We start from the raw sequence: 23,129 nt of genomic DNA, 5'->3' as shown, positions 1-23,129 counted from the left end.
CATCTTATTTTTCCTAAAAATAATTTTAAGATATTTACTTTGTAAAAGTATAGAGGAGTTTGAGGACTTAGAAATTATGAAAATTAGGTGTCAATCTTAACTTCATTTTGGTTATCGTACCAAAATGAACCTTTGAGACACACTGGGCCATGTCAGGTAGAGAGAGGATGTCAAGCTTCTGTCTGGAGCACCTGGGGAGGGGAGGGGGGGTGGATCAAAGAAGCTAAGTCTAAGTAACATGTCCTCCTTTGCCTGCACATTGACATTTTAAGTAGCAGTCAGAAGAAAGACAGACTTTGATTCGTAATTTTTTTAATGTAAAGAACTTTCAGGAGCACATTCCTGGAAATGAGACCCACAGTTATTTGCAAAGGTATCACAGTTGTGAACCAGAGATGGTGTGTGCATTTTGCTTTTGTCTTCGTTTTGTTTGCTTACACACTCTTTGTTCATACTAGAAACCTACTCTCTGGATTGGGCTCTCTGCCTCCCTGGGGATCTTCACACCAGAGAAATGAAAGCAGTGTTTTTAAAATGCTGCTGATACCTGACCTTATCACCATCTATCAACACATACTATCTGAGAGACGGATGAGACCTAAATCTCTAGTCAGGAATGGCACCTGTAGAGACGAAAGGGTAGGCTTGGAGTCAGGGTAGGGTTTTTGGCTGAGGTCCATTGGCGTTAATTTTGCCGGCAGGGCAGCGTCCGGAGGGGCTGGGCCTACCATAAATGGTGAGCATGTTTGGGAGCAAAGCCCAAAGGGAAGATCTGGTCCCCTTGGAGGAAAGCTTCAGTGATCCGGGAAGGAAGGGGAGCAGAGAAGGGAGACAGCTGGTGGTTAATGTGAAGGTGTGACGTGCTCTCCTCCCCACAGATGGTCTCCCTTCCCATAAAGAAGGAATGCGAAAATCACATGGAGAACAGCAACTTATTTCTTCCACAGAATCAGTGAGGAGGGAATTCTGTAATTAAGTTCTGTGTTTTAAAAGTGGAAGCCGGTCACCTGAGGGGTGGTATACATTTAGAGCCTTATTTATGATACAGAAAATCACAGTACGGAAGGGATGTTAGGATTCCACCAAACTAAGATTTACAGTTTGTAGTACATAAATAATCATTACTTTTACTGTTAAATATTTCCACAGTGTATTTATGTGTATATATTAATCTTGATTTGCTTGTATTAAGCTCTTCCTTTGGTCTAGACTCTAAGCTCCTTGGGGTAGCTACTTCATTTTTTTCTGGATTCCCAGTACCTGCCTACCACAGCCCTGGGCCAGTCAACACTTAATCACTGTTTGATGAGTGAACTAACCCTATCATCTCAGTGTGAGAGTCTAGAGACTTGCAGACTTACGGGGTACATTTCTGGCAGAACTATAGTCTGAATTCAAAGACTTTGAGTTTCTGGTTCATTGTATAACGAGTGTTTTCTTACTTATTCATTATTTTATTTAACTGTGCTCTAGAAATAGATAGGATGACCTCACTAAGAGAATAATCATTAAGTTAATAATTACAGATCCGTTTTTTAGAATCATTTTCTTCTCTCTCTTTTAAAGGAATCCTTTGCTGAACACCTGGGCTATTCAAATGGGGTCATCAATGGGTAAATCTTAATTTTTTTTTTCTTCCAAAAAATAGTTTGTTGGTCCTCCCTAACTTTTCTCGCTGAAGTGTTTCCTATCACACAAATACATACTGCCAGCCTCCTCAGCCCTCCTCTCTCCTTAGCAGAGAGTACAGAAGTTGTTAACCAAAATGATATCAGCATTCCTTTTACTTTACTGGCATAAATTACCACATGCCTTGAGCAAGTGGCTATTCAAAGGACATAGATCTCCTTTAATAGACTTAACAGTGTCCTAGTGTTCTAAAAACGTTGTCAGAGCTTCAAAGGGTTCTTACTTATAACCAATAGTGTAGCTTGAGCTCAAAGCGAATTTACCATATGAAGTCTCAAGTTTATATTTAACATTAACGCGTATGAGAGGAAAATGTCTCATCTGCTATACATACATACACCTTGACAGTAATTTGTTAGCCTATGGTCTGTATAAGAAATAACTTTTCATTAGCAGTGGACATTGAAGAGATGCATGCCTGCAACACAACAAAACAGAATGTTGCATTAATAGAAAGTCTCTGTTTTGCTTGTGTGGTACCAGGGAAATTTTTATTGTTAGGATAAAGAGGTCAATTCTTGGATCCCAAGGGCAGACTGTGTTGCTGGACTAAGCTCCAGGAATTGGAAGCCATCCAAACCAATGCCACCAGGCTCTCCTTTGTCTCTCCTTTTCTCCTTTTCTCTCGGTCCTTTGTTCACTCCTGGTGCCATCAGGTTGGCCAGGGTTGCATATTGAAAACATGGCCTCAGGGGGTGTTTGGAGGACAGTTCTCAGAATAGGGGATGGATGTTGGGAAGACTTACACTGGAAAATGTCTGTTCTATGTGTCATAAAATCAACTACCAATGATACGTTTCAGTATTATAGACTAGACTGCACATGCACTGCGGAGTTTTCCCAACAACATCACCCCTACAACTAAGTTTTAATAATATGACACATCCCTGTTGATAAAGAGGAGAGTGGTTTCTTGTGGAGGAGAAAAGCTCTACTTTAACTCACTAACATTCTTCTCTATATGACAGCACTCTATCATCGTATTTTTTAATGTGAATTTCTATGTAAGCCAGGATTGTGTCCCCTCCCCAATCCATTCTTCACAGTGTACATGGTGATCTTTTAAAAAGGTGTCATATCTCGTCACCCCCCTGTTTAAAACCCATCATTGGCTTTCTGTTGCACTTAAAACTAAAACTAATAGAGCCCTACAGGATCTGTCCCCCCTCCCACCCTCTTCATCTCTGCTCTCGTCGCCCAACATCCCCCTCTGCACACCCCCCACCCCCGACTTAAGCTTAAGCCACACACACCATTTTTTCCATTCTTTAGACTCACCAGGCTCTTTTACTCCTCAGGGCCTTTGCACATACTCTTTCCACTTCCTGGAATCTCCTCCTCTCCACTCCTAGGCCCACCTTTTTCACCTGGCTGCCTTTTGCTCTTTATTTCAGGTTTTAGCTAAACTGTTAGCTCTTTAGCGGGTCACCTTTGATGCTCTAAACCAGTGGCTGCCAAATTCTTTTCTGCAAAGGGCCAAATCTCAAATGTTTTCACCTTTGCTGGGCAAAAAGTCTCTGTCGCACCTGCTCAACTTTGCCATGGTAGCTTGAAAGCAGGCCATAGGCAAACAGAAATGAGTGAGCCTGGCTGTGTTCCAATAAAACTTTATTCACAAAAACAGACAGCTGTCCAGGGGCTGATGTTTGGCCAAGCACTGCTCTAATGTAAAGAAGATGTCACATGTTGCTATGATCGCTCATAGCAACTTGCTATTTTTCTTTTTAGGACTTATCACAAGTTGTTAATTACCCATTTGGAAGGCAGGGATTCTATTTTGCTTATACACATGCCCAGCAGTGTGCTTGGCACATAGTAGGTGCTCAGTAAGCATTTCAATGAATCTTAAGTGCCCTAAATTAATAATTTTATGTACTTAATAAGTAGGGATTTAAGGAAATGACAACATATACATATATGCATGTGTAGGAAAGACAGAGGGAGAGAGTCAGAGTATTAGGTTTCCTTTTCTTTCTAGAAACTGTCATCATACCTAGAGTATATAATATACTTTTTATGGGTTTTCTAGAAATATATTTTATTTCTTCCATGCCATAGTCTCAGTTGCTTTGGAGTGGATACTCATTCACTCATTCATTGATCCATTCATTCATTCTGTAGTTATTTATTGAATGTTTACTATGCACAAGGCACTATATGAAAAGCAAAGCTCTACTGGATCCTTCAAGAAGACAGCAGTAATACTGTCTTCTTGTTTTGCATTTTTGGGTTCAGGGCTGAGCTGTATCGGGCCTCAGGAAAGTTTGAGCTACTTGATCGTATTCTGCCAAAATTGAGAGCGACTAATCACCGCGTGCTGCTTTTCTGCCAGATGACGTCTCTCATGACCATCATGGAGGATTACTTTGCTTTTCGGAACTTCCTTTACCTGCGCCTTGATGGTAAGTGTGTAAGGAATTAGGCTCTGAAGCCACACAACCCAGAGTGCAGGGATAATGGGCACTCAGATCCAATTCCAATCTCAGCCAAAAGGAGGGCTAAATTTCTTGAAGAATTAACTAGCAGGGTGGGGTGCAGCTTCTCTTTATATCCTCCAGCTTAAAATAAGCTGAAATTATTTGTGCTGCTGTTTATCCCACATACAAACCAATACAAATGGACTTAGAATCACTTATAAGTACCACAATTAAAATAAACCAAACTAAACTAAAATTTAAAACTCTCCTTGCCCTTAGGCTTGTCTGTTACCTGTGCACCATATAGAATATTTTGATAAGCCTTTAGCTTTCTCTGTGAAGGCATATTTTAAGGGGATAAAGGCTATGACTCCTTTCTTCAGTGACACTGTTGTAGTTCATTTAAGATTATATCTATCGTTGAAGCTTCTCTCTTTTTCTAAATAGAACATATCTACATGCTACGTTAAGAGATAGGGCTTCACTGTTGCCTGGATTTTGCAAACTGTGTAGAATATTGGCCTGATTTTAAGAGTGAAATTTAAATACCATGTCCTTAAAAAATTAGTCAGAAAATAAGAATGGAAGAAAATACGAATTTAGGGATACTTCCTAAATTGCTATATGATTTCGATGGCAGATCTAGCATTTTGGAGATTAAAGATATCAAAATTTTCATACTGTGACAGGGGGTAACATTTTCAAAGAGTTGTTAAGTAGGAATAGGAGCTGATTTACAGGCAGGCTGGTGTTGAATTCCTGCACGGTGTTACTAATACCAATTTTTATCCAACGCAATATTCAAGTTATCATCAAATGGGAAATTTAAAGTTTATGTTCCATTAAAAGGTGTTGTTTTATTTTCAATCCAACATTTTCTCCCCCTTTTGCCATGAATTGGATATAACTGGATATTTACCAACCTCGGACCTGCCATATGTTCTCTTACTTGAGTTTTTAAGTGAATTCTCTATATGGTGTACCTCTTAGGGCCTTATTAACTTTTAAATTAATTATACCTCTGACAGACTTGATTTTTTTTAAATCTTTTTGCCTCTCCTCCTTAAAGTCACTGAAAACAGAGGAATGGTTAAGTCAATGTTAATTCCGAATTCATGACACAGTTACATCAACTACAGTCTGTCTTTTGGCAAATCTGCCTTGTGTTTCATCTTCTGATCTGATGCATTGGTTCCTCCCTCTCTGTGAGGGGTAAGTTCAGCCTTCCGTCAGCATTCTTCCTTTGAAAGGCAAGCCCTCCTTCACTGCTGCTTGAGTGAGTGGGGTGGGGGCGCTGGGCGGCAGCCAGCTCTATTTTCCCTGGATGTACAGCCCCCCACAGGTGTCTTGTAGAACTGTTGTTTACTACCCTGTGGCATTTCGTTTGGAATCTCAGCTCTCTTGGGACTGTGACCTTGGAATGTTCGAGTCTGGGAAACTGGCAAGAAGTGATTTCCTTGAAACAAATCTCACTAATGTGTTCTTACCAGCTTGGGAGAGTGTCTTTATTTTTATTTAATTTTTAAAAATGTTTTGGCTGCATTGGGTCTTCGTTGCTGCGTGCAGGCTTTCTCTAGTTGCGGCAAGCGCGGGTTACTCTTCGTTGCGGTGCTCGGGCTTCTCATTGCGGTGGCTTCTTTTGTTGTAGAGCTCAGACTCTAGGCGCCCGGGCTTCAGTAGTTGTGGCTCGTGAGCTCTAGAGCGCAGGCTCAGTAGTTGTGGTGCACAGGCTTAGTTGCTCCGAGGCATGTGGGATCTTCCCAGAGCAGGGCTCGACCCCGTGTCCCCTGCATTAGCAGGCGGATTCTTAACCACTGTGCCACCAGGGAAGCCCCGAGAGAGTATCTTTAATATTCTGTTGGTTGCTGTATTGTTATTAATCATAATAGTCATAAAAGCTAATGTTTATGGAAGACCTACTACATGTGGGATGCCAGGCTAAGCACTTGATGTGCATTATTAATTTAATTTTCTCAACAAACAAGCTTCTGTTATCCCCTTCTTACCAGGTATGAATATGATCCCATTTAACAGATGTGAAAACAGAGGTGTAGAGAGATGAGTTAACTTGCCATAGGTTACACATGAAGCAAATGGTGAGCTCAAGTTCTAACTTAGATGTCTCTGATTCGAAATTAGTTTAGAATCAGTTTTAGCAAATCCAGCAAGATTTATTCCATCTCTGAAAATGCAGGTTGCTTTCCTAGAGACATTTGAAGACTGATTTTGAACTGAATTCAAAAATTGTAAGTTGGTTGATTGAAAATGACCAGGCCATTTCAAGAGAATGTGCTACTCACTGATCCTACCATCAAAGGCCTTACCATTAAGTTGGAGGAGGCAAGTAAGCAAGTTCCGTTAAGTGTTACAGATGTCATTGAGAAGGCTTCATGGGCTTCTACCTGGAAGAAACAGCAGCCATTTGTTCTGGGGTTAGAGAGAATTGATGGCAAATAGTCGACATACACATGGATAAATCGGTACACACACTGCCAGCTGTACCACCCTCCGACTATACCCCCTTAACCCAGTTGTTAAAATGACTTCAGATTTTCATTGCTGAATTTGATGTCCCAGATTTTTGACCTCAGGGGGAAAAAAATTTGATGACAGTTAAGTAGATTTTTTTCTGCAGAGATTATGGTTGCATGAATAGATTTAACTACGATTCCATTATAGTCTTTGTTTTCACTGGAAATGATTTTTGAGTGAGAGCAAGTGATGAAGTTACATCCCAGAAGACAACATTTTCCAAAAGCAGATGAAACTAAGTTAAAGTGAGTAATCATGAAAGCCAGGCAGTGTGCTCCTTCTGGCAAAATCTGCAGTTTTCAACACAGTTGCCCTTACTATTAATTGTATGCTTGGTTATGTTCTACATTAAAGCCTATAAGAACGTGGACTTGATACACTTTAAATCCTGTGCCCACCTACAAACAGCATTTCTTTGGCTGGGGCTAAACCCTGACACGGTAGTTTGACTCTCCTTGAGCAGTGTCCCAAAGATTGCTGATGAACAGCAGAGATCTTGGCTTGGAGAACCTTTGACTAATGGAAATGGTAATCCAGCAAATTCTGAACCTTGTAATGAGAAATGCCATAGCTTTGCATGAAAAGTGATTCAATCATATTTTTTCCTGGCTTGAATTTGTCAAGTTCCAAGCTACATATACGATTTAAATATACACCAGATAATATGGTCCATCTGTTTGCTTGAGGTGTCTAGCATAGGGCCTAAAAACTCTTTTGACCAGATAATTTTGATATCCCTTTTGTTTTTCAGTGCTTTATTTTTCATTTAGGGTTATTTCATCCCAAGTAGGCATATCCACTAATTAGTTTTATTTATATCTTAATGCATGTGATTGTTAACTGATTATTTTTCAGTTCAGTGGATCAAAAGTGAACTTCTACCCTCAGAGTATATAGATGCACAGTTTTTGTACCCTGATGTCAGAAAATAGATACAGTTGGTCCCTCGTCCCTCAGTATCCAAGGTTGGGGCTTGGTTCCAGGAACCCCACAAATACCAGAATCTGCAGGTGCTCAAGCCCCTAATATAAAACAGTGTAGTGGGACCTCCCCGGCGGTCCCGTAGTTAAGGCTCTGCCTTCCAATGCACGGGGCGCAGGTTTGATCCCTGGTCAGGGAACTAAGATTCCACATGCCATGCAGTATGGCCAAAAATTAAAAAAACAAACAAACAAGCAAAAATACCAGTGTAGTATTTGCCATATAATCTATGCACATCCTCGCATGTACTTTAAATCATCTCTAGATTACTTATGATACCTAGAGAGGAGAAGATGGTGGAAGAGTAAGACGCGGAGATCACCTTCCTCCCCACAGATACATCAGAAATACTTATGATACCTAATACAATGTAAAGGCTATGTAAATAGTTGCTGGTGCTTGGCAAATTCAAATTATGCTTTTTTGGAACTTTCTGGAATTCTTAATTTGGAATTCGGAGTACTTTTGATCCAAATTTTTTTAATTTGGAATACTTTTGATCCACTGTTGGTTGAACCCCTGGATGATGCACAACCCATAGGTACAAAGGGACGATTGTACCATTATCTCTGGGAACTCCTTCTTTCCCCATTTTGGAAGTGTTTGCTGGTTTTTTTTTTTTTTTTTTTTTTTTGGTTTCTTTGGCTTTTCCTTCACCTTAAGGCAGAGGGTAAATATGTGAACCAGTAATCTATGTGAGTAATTTTTTTAAAAAATCATTGCACCTGGGCAAATGATGTAGCAAAATGGTTTCATGATAGACCAGAACGTGTCTTCCGTTAGCATCATGAACAGATAGTTCATCGTGATCTCAGAAAGCCAATTCTGAAAGTAAGAGGAAAAAAAGGCACCACGTGTTTGAAACCTCGTTTAACAAAACACATTTCATGTTCCACCCCGCAAATCTAAATTCTTACAATTCATCATTGCAGGATTTGAGCAGGTTGCAAAACTTGGAGTCTGATTTGGAAAGTAGAATGAGCTCTAAAGAACATGGCTTCATTGAATGGGGACTCCCAAAGCCCCTTGTTTCTAATCCCTGTTTGCTATATTCAGGAATGTTCTTTTTCCCTCCTCAGGAGGGTACTTACTATTTTTATTAATATGAAAAACAGATCTCCCCATGTTTGGGAACTTGAACCTCCACAGTAACTCGATTCCATTAGCTGGAGTCACTTAGATGTTTTAATCCTCTGAAATAAATTGCCGGTATATTTTCATCGTTAAAAAAAGAACACCATGTAGAAATAATATTTGTACAGCAGGCGATTAGGGACTATCATGTAACATACATATATATGTCCCAACAGCCTAAGACCTTTTTCAAAACTCTGCAGCTACACTTTTCTGGTGAAATATATTCAGATGGAATATGGTAGGTTTTTTTCCTTTCCACAATGCAGTTCATGAAATGGCCAGGTAAATACATTACAAATACATTGTATGTGATTGAGGGGCTGATTTGGGATGCAAGTCTGGGTACCTTGGTGCCCTAAAAGTGAGTACCATTCTCTGGGGTTTCATACTCTCTGCTTATTCACTATTTTGGAGTCTCATCAGACACCATGGGGTGAGCCATCGCCAGGTGTATTACATGCTGCTTTGTATGGTTATAGTTTATAACTCAGCAGAGCAGAATGTCAACATGAGAAACCAACTGAGAGATTCCTTTTTTTTTTTTTTTTTTTTGAGTTATTTTGGCTTCAAGTCTTGCTAACAAGGATAAAAATATTCCATTCACATTTTATGTTTTTACCAGCCAGATCACGCTCGGTAGCCATCTGAATGGTAAAATATAGTAGAAATAGATTTACTTTTGTTTCCGTTCTCTTGGGCATGAACAAGTCCTCACTCTAAAGCCTATTGGCAAAGTAGCTTTAAGCCATTATAATCATCCTTTTAGGCACGTGTGTGTGTGTGTGTGTGTTATTTGGTGTTTTCAAGCATAAAAATAAATTCAGAAAATGTTTCCACCAAGTTTTAGGTTAACCTAAGAATGTTATAGGATATGTAAGTTTCACAGATGCCCAGTCAGAATGTTTAAACTCTTTTCAACATTTTGGAACAATGAGTAGTAGACAGAGTATTCCTTCTTAATTAGAGAAAAGTCTCTTACTATCTCTCTATTTTTTTAATTTTTTTTTTTTAATTGCAAGATGTTCAAAGTTCCTTTCAAAAGTGCAAAAACCTTAGGGGATTTCCTCACCAATACTAAGAGGATTCTGAGTCTGTTTCTGAAGGAAGCAGGCCTTTTTGTCTAGCTCTGTGCCATTTTCAGACAGGAGTTAATTGTCAAATTTATTTTTCTTATCCCCTCAGGCACCACCAAGTCTGAAGATCGTGCTGCTTTGCTGAAGAAATTCAACGAACCTGGGTCCCAGTATTTCATTTTCTTGCTGAGCACAAGAGCTGGAGGCCTGGGCTTAAATCTCCAGGCAGCTGATACCGTGGTCATCTTTGACAGCGACTGGAATCCCCATCAGGTGTGCATGTCTCTGACTTGGGGGCCCAGGCCTCCCTTCTGGAGAGGAACTGAAAGACTAGCAGTTCCCTCCCTCATATACATTTATGGGGCAGAGCACATTGCTAAACGAGTGGGCCATTTCCTCAAAGGGAAAATAGCCCAGCACATTATTATGGCTGTTTCCTTATCTCCCTTGGAACATAGATATTGAGATCTCTTACACACGCCTTTGGTGTACCTTGGAAGAGTTCAAGTTTGGGGGACAAAGACTCAAGTTTCTGCCTAGTTTTAAACCACCACCCCCCACCCCCCTACCCCATCTCCTGGGATTGCCGCTGAGCAAAGCATATTTGGTTAAGGATAAATCAAAAATGTTCCAAGATAAAAACAACAAAAAACAGCTAACATTTATCGGATCCTCACTCTATGCCAGCCTCTTTTTGGTCATTGCTTCATTCAGTTTTCACAGCATCCCTGTGAGTTTGTTAATATTACTCTTTGCATCTTTACAGTCAAGGAAAATGAGTCCCAGGAAGCTTTATGTAACTTCCCCAAGGTCAAACGATTTGTATATATTAGGTAGTCTTTTTTTTTTTTTTTTTTTTAATTTTTTATTTATTATTTATTTATTATTTTTATTTTTGGCTGTGTTGGGTCTTTGTTTCTATGCGAGGGCTTTCTCCAGTTGCGGCAAGCGGGGGCCACTCTTCATCGCGGTGCGCGGGCCTCTCACTATCGCGGCCTCTCTTGTTGCGGAGCAGAGGCTCCAGACGCTCAGGCTCAGTAGTTGTGGCTCACGGGCCCAGTTGCTCCGCGGCATGTGGGATCTTCCCAGACCAGGGCTCGAACCAGTGTCCCCTGCATTGGCAGGCAAATTCTCAACCACTGCGCCACCAGGGAAGCCCCTAGGTAGTCTTTTATTCTGTGTGTTTTATTTAAAATCATCACCAAAAAATATTCTATTCTGTACACCTGAAACGTTGTAAATACTTCAGTTTTTAAAAATGCCTAGAAAAAAATATGCTGTGGAGCATCTACTACTAAGTCCTCTTAGGCGGGTAAGTTTAAGAGTTTATCCTTTTAAAGGAGTACTTTGATTATTAAAAAACAAACAAACAAACAAACAGAATAAGCCCCTTGTGGCACAGTTTCCTTACATTAGTCTGGGAGGTAGTACTACAGCTGCCTGTAAGGTATTGGGTGGAATGATATTCGTGAGGATGAGATTCACATTGGAACAAATGTGGATTCAAAATAGTAAAAAGGAGAACTGCAGCTCTCACATAGGAAGGTGAATTCTACATCAGCTTAACCTGGGCTCCTCCCTGTACGTTGGTCTCCTCGACTGTAAATATGCAGAATCATACCGTCTCACTAGGTTGTTGTGAAGATTGGATGGAAGAGGCTTACAGAAGTCGTTTTTGGCAGGAAGTGGGATTCAGGGGTACATTAGAATTATGAGGGAGCTTTTAAAGCACAGCCATGCCTGCTTCTCATTCCCTGTCACCCTGCCCTTAATTTTGTAGGGTCTTCTCACGTCTATAGGCTGTGTAGACCTTTCTATGCACAAGCTCCCAGGAGATTCAGATGCAGGTTTTCTCACATAGCTGGGGAGCCCTGATTTAAAGAATAAAGTGGTGGTTCCAAACCTTTGGGTGTCCACCAGCAGTGACCACTGCATGTGCAACCAGTCATTCTCTCTAGGCGAAGACATTAAAGTCGAGTTCCTATTGAAATGTTCTGACCTTGAAAAGGGTTGCAGGCGACCAGCATAAAGTATACCAGTCTGCAGGAAATATTTTTACATACCTTATATATTTTTATGTCCCACATTGCATTCCAAAGCCCAGGTAGAATTCATATTCCTATGAGAGACCTGCAGTTTTCCTTTTGCCATGGTGATTCAGTGTCTGTTCCACAAACATTTACTGAGGGGTTGTTATGCCACAGGCCCTGAGCTAGGCTGGGTATCTAGGGGAGGAATGTGTGATTCCCCTCCTCCCGGGAAGCTCAATGAGGTTGGATGTTTAGATTACCCTCCTTGCTGCTGCCTAAATCTTCATTGAGAAACAGTAACCTGTGTATAGGTGAATGGTGAGTTCACTAGATTTTATCTTCTGAGGTAAACATTTCTGTGGTGTCTCAGTTGTTCACCTTCATTGGTACAGTGCTGATGCTAAGAGACCAAGGAAATCGCTGCTTCTGGAAATGCTAGTTTACCATGAGAAAGGATGCTGGAACATCTATGCGTCTCTCTCTGTCTCTCTCTGCTTCCCTGTCTCTGTCTGTCTGTCTGTCTGTCTCTCTTTCTCTCATACACATACACTTTTATGACCAGTAGGTGAAAGCAGAACTCTAGAATCAAAGTTAATTACATGCATACCCAACAGTTCACTTTTCACTGCATGTTACCTAAAATTTAGGCAATAAAACACCGAACCCCACATTTCCTCTGGTCTAATTTACCATAAATTCCTCACACTGGGCCATATATTTCTGCAGGTATATATATATCTGCCATAGGTGGATTCACTTCCACCTGATATGGTCATCTAGACTGACCAGATTTTTTCATGCCTGTCACTTAAACATGGCCATTAGTTTGGGCAAATTTTTTTTTTCATTTTTGGAAATAAGTGATCTCAGACTGATAAAAATGAACACTGATTTTTCATTTAAAAGGTAGGAGAACTAACTATTATTAAGCGACGACTCTACCAGATGCCATGAGGCACTTTGCATACCTCATTTCAGGTAATCCTCAAAGTATTTTACACATAAGGAAACCCGTCAGTATTAACTTGCCCAGAAACACAGCCAGGATTCACAGCCATGTCTGTCTGGGTTTAGGTTTGAATCCTGGCTTTGAGCTCTTTCTACCCTGTACTCCTGCATAAATGTTGCCCCCAAGTAAAAGTTGTAGGGTTCTTTTTACCATCTTGGCTTCAGCATGCGTTGAAAATTTCTTTTTCTGTAATTATTCTTTATTATGTTGAATCAAAATTAACGCACATGGATGAAATAGGGTTTATTTGACATAGGTTGACAGATTGAAGATACAGGCCTTAAAGTTGCTAACTGGAGGTCACTGCTAAAGTCAAAGATAGAACATATGAATGTAGAATTAGCACTAAAACCCCTCGGGATGATCAGGACTCTCATTCCCAAACTGTTATGAGAAACATGGGTTGGCTCTTTATTTTCTTCATTTTAACCCATGAAGCTGGAGCTGTGTCGTTATCACAGAATGATCAACCACACAGTTACTTTGGAGGCCCTTTTCTCAGGCTGTGTTCTTGTCTTCAGCTATAATCATACCTAAATCAGTATGATGGGCTTTCAGACCACTGAGACCTCAGAATGGGTGAATAATCCATTCAATGATTACAACGCTTCTTTCTTTGTCGTAATACCTCCCCCCTATTTTTGGCTTAAGGGCCCACAGGCTTACCTTGCGTAAACTTCTTCAGCCTAGAAATAGTCATTTTTGCTATTTTTCAAATAGATAGATCATCTTACATTAAGGTTTTTTTGTTTTGTTTTTTGGGTTTGCTTGTTTGTTTGTTTATTTTGGCTGTGTCGGGTCTTAGTTGCGGCCCGCGGGATCCTTTGTTGAGGCATGAGAGATCTTTCGTTGTGGCCCACGGGCTTCACTCTAGTTGTGGCGTGCGGGTTTTCTCCCTCTAGTTGTGGCACGCGGGGTCCAGAGCACGCGGGCTCTGTAGTTTGCTGCACGCAGGCTCTCTCGTTGAGGCGCACGAGTTCAGTAGTTGTGGTGCGTAGGCTTAGTTGCCCCGCGGCACGTGGGATCGTATTTCCCCAACCAGGGGTTGAACCCGCGTCCCCTGCATTGGAAGGCAGATTCTTTACCACTGGACCACCAGGGAAGTCCCTAGATAGATCATCTTAAACATACCAAAAAAACACCACTGCTGCCACCACCACCAAAAAAAACCAAAAAACTAATTGCTGTAAGCACCCAAGGGTTCAAGAGCTTGTTACCCTGTTGGTAGATGGTCCATGCCCTCTACTTCCTCACCCAGCATATTCTGCCGCCACCTGTACCTTAGTGTTTTGTGGGTTATCAGCATCTTCTAGGACAGGGGCAGCAAACTGCAACCCCGGGCTGAGTCTGGCCCGCAACCTGAGTGTGGACCACCTGCAAGCAAAGAATGGTTCTCACATTTAAAAGTATAAAAATGTAAATTGAAAAACAAAGAAAAACGATTATCAGCCTCTTGGTGAGAACAGTCGCTCAGTGTTTGCTCTTGGCCAAGATAGCCTGGACTTGTTTACCACCGGGCCCATTCTGGAAGCAGTGTGTGACCCCTTTTCTAGGAAATAATCAGGAGGTTGATGACACAGAACTTGCCAGTGTGGCCACTGCTCAGCCATTCTGGGGAAGATGTGTGGAGAGAGATGACTGAGCTCAGGGCTCGAAAAGAAAATGAAGTTTAGGGTTTCCACGCCGCCACCCACCCCACCCCCTCTTTGGATGAGTCCCAGCTGTATTCATGGTTCAGCTCTCCCATATTTATAGTCACTTCTTCAAATATCTTCTGAGGAAAAGCTTTTGCCTACTTAGTCATTTAATTGTAAAGGTCCCTGCAGCACAGACAGGTCTCCTGGGCAGACTTCGGCCTGTTGTCTGCTTGTGCTGTCTAGGTGACCAAGAAACTCACCTGGTCAAGACGATGGGCTTACAGCTGTAGCAGGGTATCAGCTCTGTGCAAAAGAGGGTGCCAGGGATGCAGGACACAGGGGACAGACCTTTGCCCTAAAGATGTACACGGGTCTAATGGGGGACACGTGGAAACAGCTAATTAGCATTGGAGAGATCATCACCTGGACCAGAATGAACAAAAATGATGTACCAAGAAGTTTTTATGGCATAGCCTTAAGATTAGGTAACTCTACTTCATAGCTTTATGACAGTTTTTATTTAAAGATTTCATTAAAACCTTATTTTTTTTATTATAAGAGTAGTATACATTCAAAGCAGAAACAAATTGCCAAACCACATGAAAGTAAAATGAAGAAAATTTAATAACACCTATAATCTTTTTTTTTTTTCCCCAATTATTAATTTATTTATTTATGGCTGTGTTGGGTCTTCGTTTCTGTGCGAGGGCTTTCTCTAGTTGTGGCAAGCAGGGGCCGCTCTTCATCGCGGTGCGCAGGCCTCTTAACTATCGCGGCCTCTCCCGTTGCGGAGCACAGGCTCCAGATGTGTAGGCTCAGTAATTGTGGCTCACGGGCCCAGTTGCTCCGCGGCATGTGGGATCTTCCCAGACCAGGACTTGAACCCGTGTCCCCTGCATTGGCAGGCAGATTCTCAACCACTGCGCCACCAGGGAAGCCCAACACCTATAATCTTAATACCTAAAGATATAAACATTATTAGCTTCTTGGTATTTGTCCTTCCTGCCTTTTCTTGGTATAGATAAATTTATGCACATAAGATCATAACGTACATACTCATATATAACTTGTAGTTTTCACTTATTATAGCTTTATGATGTGTCATTAAGTTTTCTTAATGAGAGTATAATTTTTAATGTACTATGTTGTATATACATAAAGTAAAAAACTGTAATTTATTTAACCAATCTGTTATTATTGAATGTTGACTTAATTCTGCTTTTTTAAAAAACCATTATAAATAATATATAATGCCGAGAGGTGCATCCTTACTGTAAGTCTTTGTGCATATCCATGATTATTCCCGTAGGATACCTTGCCAAGAAGTGAAGTTTCTGAGTCAGGGGCCATACCCAGTTTCAACACTTTTGATATATAGTGCTAAATTTCTATCCCCCCCAGAGTTGTCCACTTTACTACTCCACTAGCAATCCTTTTCATTCCCCAAACTAAAGATTGAGTCTTTGATGGAATTAGATCCCAGGAAATTTGCTACAAGGGCAATCATTGTATGAACAGTGTGTGTTTATGTGTATAATGTATGTGTGTATAATTCAGCAATGTCTTAAAAATCATCTTTAACGCCTGCCTTTAACCTTGCAACTTAGGCTTAGTTGTAGTTGATATCCAGGTCATAATTCTGACACAAAATTTATTTTTATTTATTTATTTATTTTTTTAGTTAGGGACAAATCTGATGGTGAACCTAGGGACAGATTAAACACACACACACACACACACACACACACACACACACACACATCTTGAGACCTGGATTTCAAAACCTGAGATGTATTTCAGTTGGCTAATTTGAACCCAGTTTCCCTCAACTAGGAATGACCTTGAATTTTCCAAAGAAGGTAGCTTGTATATTTTGAAAATGTAAGCAGAATCTTGCATTAGTAAAGGTGGGTTAAATAATGCTTCCATAGTTCCCTCTTGGGTGGGTGACCTGTCTGCTAGGCTAATCCAGGCACAGTGGCCCTCAAACATGTGGTTTTCTCAAACAGGACCTGCAAGCACAAGACCGCGCTCACCGCATCGGCCAGCAGAACGAGGTCCGCGTGCTGAGACTCTGCACCGTGAATAGTGTGGAGGAAAAGATCCTCGCAGCCGCAAAGTACAAGCTGAATGTGGATCAGAAAGTGATCCAGGCAGGCATGTTTGATCAGAAGTCTTCAAGCCACGAGCGGAGAGCATTCCTGCAAGCCATACTGGAGCACGAAGAGGAAAATGAGGTATCCCAGAAAGCCAAGTCTATGAAATCAGTGATCTTGTGTCTTGCAAGGATTGAGAAGAACCTCTTTGTTCTTTAAAGAATTTCCTGGGCTGGCGTGAATTAAAATGAATGAATTAGCTGCTTTGTTACACCCCAAGCACAAAAAGCCTGTGAAACATCCAAACGAGTGTCTTAAAAGCAGTTGCTAGAGGGACCTGAAGGCTTGGCCATCGAATGCTTTCCTGGTTTCTGCCGGGAGGTGCAGCCTGCGTGCTTGATTGTACTGTAAGTGCTGCCCTCTGTAGGGCAGATGCAGAACCGCAGAGAGGCCACTTGCAGGAACAAAATTGCTAGATGAGACAACACAAAGCTGGAAGGGTCCCTCCTTGCCTTTTCTTTCTCCATCCTTCAGAGCCCTTTGTCTCTCTTGCCTTTCGGTCAGGGATCACAGCACTTCAGTATGTTTGTAGGATAAGCCCTCACAGCTGTCTTTAGCTCTTTGAGTCATACTTTTACTGGAAAAGAGTGACCTTAACCTTTACTCCAAATGCTCCTGTAAGAACTGACCAACGGCTGAGAAAATTATTGGCTAAAAAAAAAAATCTCTTTTTACTTGCCAACATTGTTCGAAGAATGCATTGATTATGTTTCTCTCAGGGGATCTTTGGGTAGCTGTATTTTTTTAGATTGCCAGTCTTAGTAATTCTATACTAAATTTTCATCCCCAGATGGATTTGAAATAGATTAAAAGACATAGTTCTTATGTAGTCTAGAAAACTGTACAAAATATCAGTGCCAGTCCTTACCATAAAATTGGCTTGGGATGGACAGATTTGGTTTGGTGTGCCCATGTTCGTAAGTGCAAGAATGGGTTTATCTTACCTATTCATGTGGAATACTATTTTCACTGCGTATATTAGATATACAGTTGACCCTTAAACAACACAATTTGAACTGTGTGGGTCCACTTTCATGTGGATGCTTTTCTACAGTAAGTACTACAGCACTACATGGGTCCGGAGTTGGTTGACTCCATGGGTACAGAGGAACTGTGGAATCGGGCAGCCGATTTACGATTTACATGTAAGATATACATGGATTAACCCCAGATGTTCAAGTGTCAACTGTAGTTTGATTTTGCCTTAAGTAGGATGTTTTTGAAGTCTTCTATAAATTATAAACCAAATTCTTTCAAAAATCTCATGTCCTTTTTTTTTCTGAAATAAGTGGAAATGTGAAGTAGTTCTTGATATTTAAAGTAATCCTGAAATGAATCTTTTTGCACATTGAAGAGCACTTTTCTGTTATACCTCTTCACTTGTCAGTCTTATACGTTTGATTAGTTATCTATTAGATTTCACTAAAATGATGAAAAATGCATATGCACATACATTCATACATTCACGCATATTTTTAAAATTTTGATCTCAAATAATTTACCACGTCTGATTCTGGAAGTTGAATATTTGATACAGGTTTGATTCTCAAAATTGAAATATTTGATACAAATTTAGAATCAGAGTTTCAGGTGATTTTTTTTGTTGGTGTTTACACACATGGACATTTTAAAAATAAAATACTAGGGTGAGTGATATATACTGTCACAAAGCAGGTGTGGGCAGAGCTGATACTCAGCCAGGAGTCTCCACGATGCTTTTGCTTATTTTGTTTTGTGTAGGCCTTGTGAAAATACTCCCCAACCTGGTTTAGGTGGAGTGTAGGGTTGCCTGGAGCTTTCCAACCTTCCTAAGCCTCAGGGAGATGTTGATCCCTCCCAGTCCTGAGGGCCCTCGCAGGACATTTGGTCCTGTCCAAAGCATCCATAAGACATTTGGTCCATAAGACATTTGGTCCACACCAAAGGGTCCTCGATGTTTGATCCTGTCCAAAACCACTTGTCAGGGACCAAATATACTCATGGATGTTTTGGATGGGACCAAATTTCAAGAATCTTTTGGCGTGAACCAAATGTCTTATGGACACTTTGGACAGGACCGAATGTCTACTAACCTTGCAGGCCTGCAGTGCAATCCGGCGCCGGTTGCTTCCAGCTGTGAGCAGCCTGGCTGGGGCCGCACACCCCTTCCAGGCTATCAGTGTGTCAGACAAATGTTATCATTTTCTGGATTGCATGTGTCCTGATGTGGAAATGTTTGGGGACACTGATAGCCTGCAGTCAAGGGCTCTGGTCCTGAATATCAGCGACAGCCATCAATCACCATGGTTGACAGACCATGGAGCACTCGGGCACAAGGAACCCAGGAAGATTTATTGCCCACTTGTTCTCTGTGAAGGCCAGGCCACTGTAGACAGGCTTCTTGCCAGTTTACAAGAGCATCTTTTCATCTTGGGCTTGGGGGAAGCCCAACCCCACACTGTATAGGTGATGAGGGGATAACATGGCCCTAGGAATAGGGTGGGCAAAAGCAGGACATCTTTTCACCAGTGGATACATTAACCGAATTCTTTGTACCTTGAAGTCTCAGCCCACTCCCAGCTAGTCTATTTCTTTGTCAGATGAAATGTAATAATGTGTTTAGACAAATTGCCTTCCATCTAGAGATGAACTAGCATAGAAAGTTTTTCACAAGTAATTATTATCTTGAGTCATCAGTTTTTACTTTATTGAATTGCATTCATTTCTGACACGGTGTGCAAGACATTATCTTGAGAACAGACAGAGTCATCTCATTTAAGCTGCTGTGCCACTCGTACCCTTTCTAGAACAGGTTGCCTTGTTTTGAACGTATGATTTGGGAAATTAGATGTTTGAAGTTCTGGGTTTCCCTTTCATCCCTCTGCTGATACACTGAAACTCCCCATTTGATTTTTAACAAGCTCACTCAACATATGATAAAAATAATTTTGGGCGGTAAGTTGTGTAGTATCTGCCCAACTTTTAGAATCTTTTTTTTTTTAAGTGTGAAAATTATAGCATAACATTTCTAAAAAATTTGAGAACTGTTGGTTTCTGAGGAATTTTCGGAGCCATAAGGTGCGTTGGTCTAACATACTGTAAAATGAAAATGTGAGGCCTTAGGTAGTTGCTTTCTCTACCTCATTTAAATTATTTTCATTAAGAAGAGTTTTGTGGAGGTTTCGTTATTGCCACCTTTTGAGTTGTCGTGACCACAGCTCTAACACTAGCATAACAGTGCCCACCGAAATACATATTAAACATATTTTAAAGGCTATGTATTTCACACACACACACACACACACACACACACATATATATATATGGTTTTTATGGTCTTGCTCGGTGCCTTGTCACTAAGTTTCACATACTCATGTCCTTTGTAAAGCTTTGAAAATAAGCATTTATGTTGGGGATAAGGTTAACAGAATTTAAAGACTTAATATTAGGCCCTTTCTCATGGGGATTTCCTTATTTAAATCCTACATCTTCTCTGTGAAGGAAATGTCACGCCCAGTTTACAGATGAGGTCACTGAGGCGGGGAGACATTAAGTAACCTGTTCTAAAAGTAAGGGAATCAAGATACACCCCTGCCCCGAGAGAACCAGTATGTCTTAGAGAGTGCACCACCTTTCCTCCCTAAACAGATTTTGCTCTGGGAAGATGGTTTGAATCGCTTGCAAAATAATAATGGCAAGTACTATACCCAGTGACCCTTCTGTTGTCTTTCTGGCTTGAGAAGTGGGGTCCCACTGTTCTGGAGGACTGATTCACCTTACTTATCAGTACCTCAGCCCAGTTGTCTATCCTCTCTCCGGAAGCCTGTTAAATTGTTCTGTTCTGGTCTTAACCCCAGGAAGAAGATGAAGTACCCGACGATGAGACTCTGAACCAAATGATCGCTCGACGAGAGGAGGAATTTGATCTTTTTATGGTAACGTTACAGAAAATCATGAAAACAAATGCCTCATTCCTCTCCCTCCTTTTCTGTTAAACACAAGATGTCTGGGGCCTGTGTGCCCTGGCCAAATTTCATTTGTGAAGCCTGGGCCTTTCCTTCAGTTCAGAGCCTGCAAACTGCCTGGCTTTAGCCTGCAGACATATTTTGTTTGGCCCATGCCATGTTTTTTTTTTTTAAATTTCGAATCTGCTGCCAACGCAGAAAGAATCCTGATTTCTGGCTTCTTGTGAAAATTGAACATGGGCAGTAATACCAGGCCCACATCTCTCTATGGAAGCGTTTGGCTAGGGCTGAGCAGCAGCTGCGTCCTCAGGACAGGCCATGTGGTCTACAGCTTACCACAGACACACACACCCCCCCCCCACCACTTCCAGCTCATTTCTAATCCTGGCCATCATCCTTCAGGAAACCTGCCCTGCTCCTCTAGGTAGAGTTCACAGCTGTTCCCTAGCTGTCTCCTTAGCCATCAAAACAAATATGCTCCCTGGGGGCGCGGCAGGGGGGCGGAGAGCAACTAAAATGACATAGTCCTGCCTCTTCTTCTTGTTGAAGAGAGCCTGCTTAAGCAACCTTCCAGATGTGCATCAAGGTGTAGACTTCACTTAAAGATCAAAACTGGTTGCATTTCACTGGTACAAAGCAGATGCAAAAGAACCTTGACATTTGACCGTTTTAACATCCATGGTTTCAACCTTGACGTTCCAAGATACGTAGTCATCTGCAATTTTGCTGAACCCCGAACTTGATTATGTGTGTGGCCTGCCGCAAGGTCAGTAGGGAAGGGAGCAACCCCCTTGGCTGGTGAGGGAGGCCCTCAGAAGTCATATTTGACTGCGTTCTTAAGGCATTTGCTATAGCTATTTATTTATCTCTGTATGCGCAACACTCAGAACAGTTTCTGGTACATAGTAGTTGCTTAATAGATATTTATTGAATGAATGGTGGCATTTGCAAAATTTCAGGCCTTGTGAGGATGTCAGCATAGGTCAGGATGTATAACATTGCAAGGCTCCCCCCAGTACCTTCAGTCATTTTGATCTTCCTAACATTTAGCCCGACCGTGGAGTGAGTAAATAAATGTGAACTCTAAGTCTGGTGGTCGAATGCTGCGGAACCCCCAAATCAGAGGCCCCAAATTTGAAGCCCCCAGGTCTCAGACAGGTGATTTGCACGAATGAAGCAAGTGGACAGGGGTGTGTGGCTGGTGGTGAAGGGTGAATGGGAGTTGCTTTGTCTCGGGGGGACAGAGCTGCACGCCCCATGTAGCCAGAAATTCCAAATTTTCAAGAGAAGCTAGAAAGTGAGGTTTTTATATTCAGCCTCCGGATTTCAAAATGTTTGCAACTAAATTCAGTTTTTTATTAGTATTTAACACGTCAAGCCAAATAAAATACGACCCTGGGCCAAATAGGACCCACAGGGTTTGCAATTTCCACCTCTTTAGCCTAGGCAGTCTGAGGAGGGAACCCCAGCTGCATGGAGGCTTTTACGTTATTTTTGTGGTTTTGTGACTTTTGGGAACAATGATTGTGCACACACACAGTGATTCAAGATAAAGGACATTTAATTCTTTCTCTGGAAACTTTCAGGTAGCCATGGGAATAAGTCCTACCCTGGGATGTGCACTTTTCTCCCCCTCCTAAATGAACCATCCTACCCAGCTAAGGCCATTTTGAAGAGAAATGACAGAAAAACGACTTTACCAGCATGTTCAACATAGGGTGTTCATAAAACCTAAATTTCTTAACTCATACTGCCGATCACCACCTTTATAGATGATTCTCCGTTTGGGGAGATTAGCGATACACGTAGGAAATAGACATCTTTTCTCTCTTTGAGGAACTTATTAAAATGTAGATTACTAGGGAACACCGAGGCAAGAGGCCCTCAGCTTCCTTGGCTGATCACTGATTGGCAATAATTCAGCACTGCTGTAGCCTCAGATACTCTTGAGGCCCTTGGAGAGGATAAGCTGTCTGCCATTATACAAATTAGATTAGGCCCAGAGATGGAGATTTCCATCAGCAGTCCTGAAATAAGAGAAAAAGAGTACTTCTCTTTTCTGCCTTTCCGGCTGGGTATTTGTAGAAATTGAAAGCCTCAGGGAAAAAAATTGGATGTCTGGCCAAGGCACAGCCTTCTTTTAATTTGGGAATATCAGCCTTGGAACAGGTGAACCTGGTTAGGGAATACTTCTCTGTAGGCGTTTTGATTTTGTGAATGTTGTGCTTGTTTCTTAAAGGTTGGCTTCTCATTTTTGGATAATACAGATTTTCAGTTCGCTTTGGTTTGCTTTGCTTTGTGTTGGTTTTCTAAAATCTTCTAATCAGCCGGCTGCCTTTGGCCAATTCACTATTCATTAGCACCTCCACCAGGGGGCAGGAAATCAAATTGAATCCTTGCCAGTTCACTCAGATTAAAAACTGTAGTGAGAAACAAGAATGGAATGTGAGCCAGATTTGGAGTTCGAATATTTAAACTCTTTATCCACTGTTAAAAAAACAGAAAGTTAGCTCCCTATATAAAA

General features: G+C 41.3%; 1 protein-coding gene across 5 annotated transcripts in view; it reads left to right on the top strand.

The window, feature by feature from the left end:
- Positions 1-23,129, top strand: part of SMARCA2 (SWI/SNF related, matrix associated, actin dependent regulator of chromatin, subfamily a, member 2) — a 176,318-nt gene that overhangs the window by 84,545 nt on the left and 68,644 nt on the right. For all 5 annotated transcript variants that reach the window (XM_059924827.1, XM_059924823.1, XM_059924825.1 and 2 more), the window contains exons 22-26: positions 1,567-1,613; positions 3,925-4,091; positions 9,939-10,102; positions 16,515-16,742; positions 20,498-20,575. In XM_059924827.1, the coding sequence (XP_059780810.1) occupies positions 1,567-1,613; positions 3,925-4,091; positions 9,939-10,102; positions 16,515-16,742; positions 20,498-20,575 (684 nt within the window). The remainder of the gene's footprint in view (positions 1-1,566; positions 1,614-3,924; positions 4,092-9,938; positions 10,103-16,514; positions 16,743-20,497; positions 20,576-23,129) is intronic.

The sequence above is a fragment of the Balaenoptera ricei genome, chromosome 6, assembly GCF_028023285.1.
Source record: "Balaenoptera ricei isolate mBalRic1 chromosome 6, mBalRic1.hap2, whole genome shotgun sequence".
Classification (NCBI taxonomy): Eukaryota; Metazoa; Chordata; class Mammalia; order Artiodactyla; family Balaenopteridae; genus Balaenoptera; species Balaenoptera ricei.
This window is presented reverse-complemented; position numbering and strand designations above follow the sequence as displayed.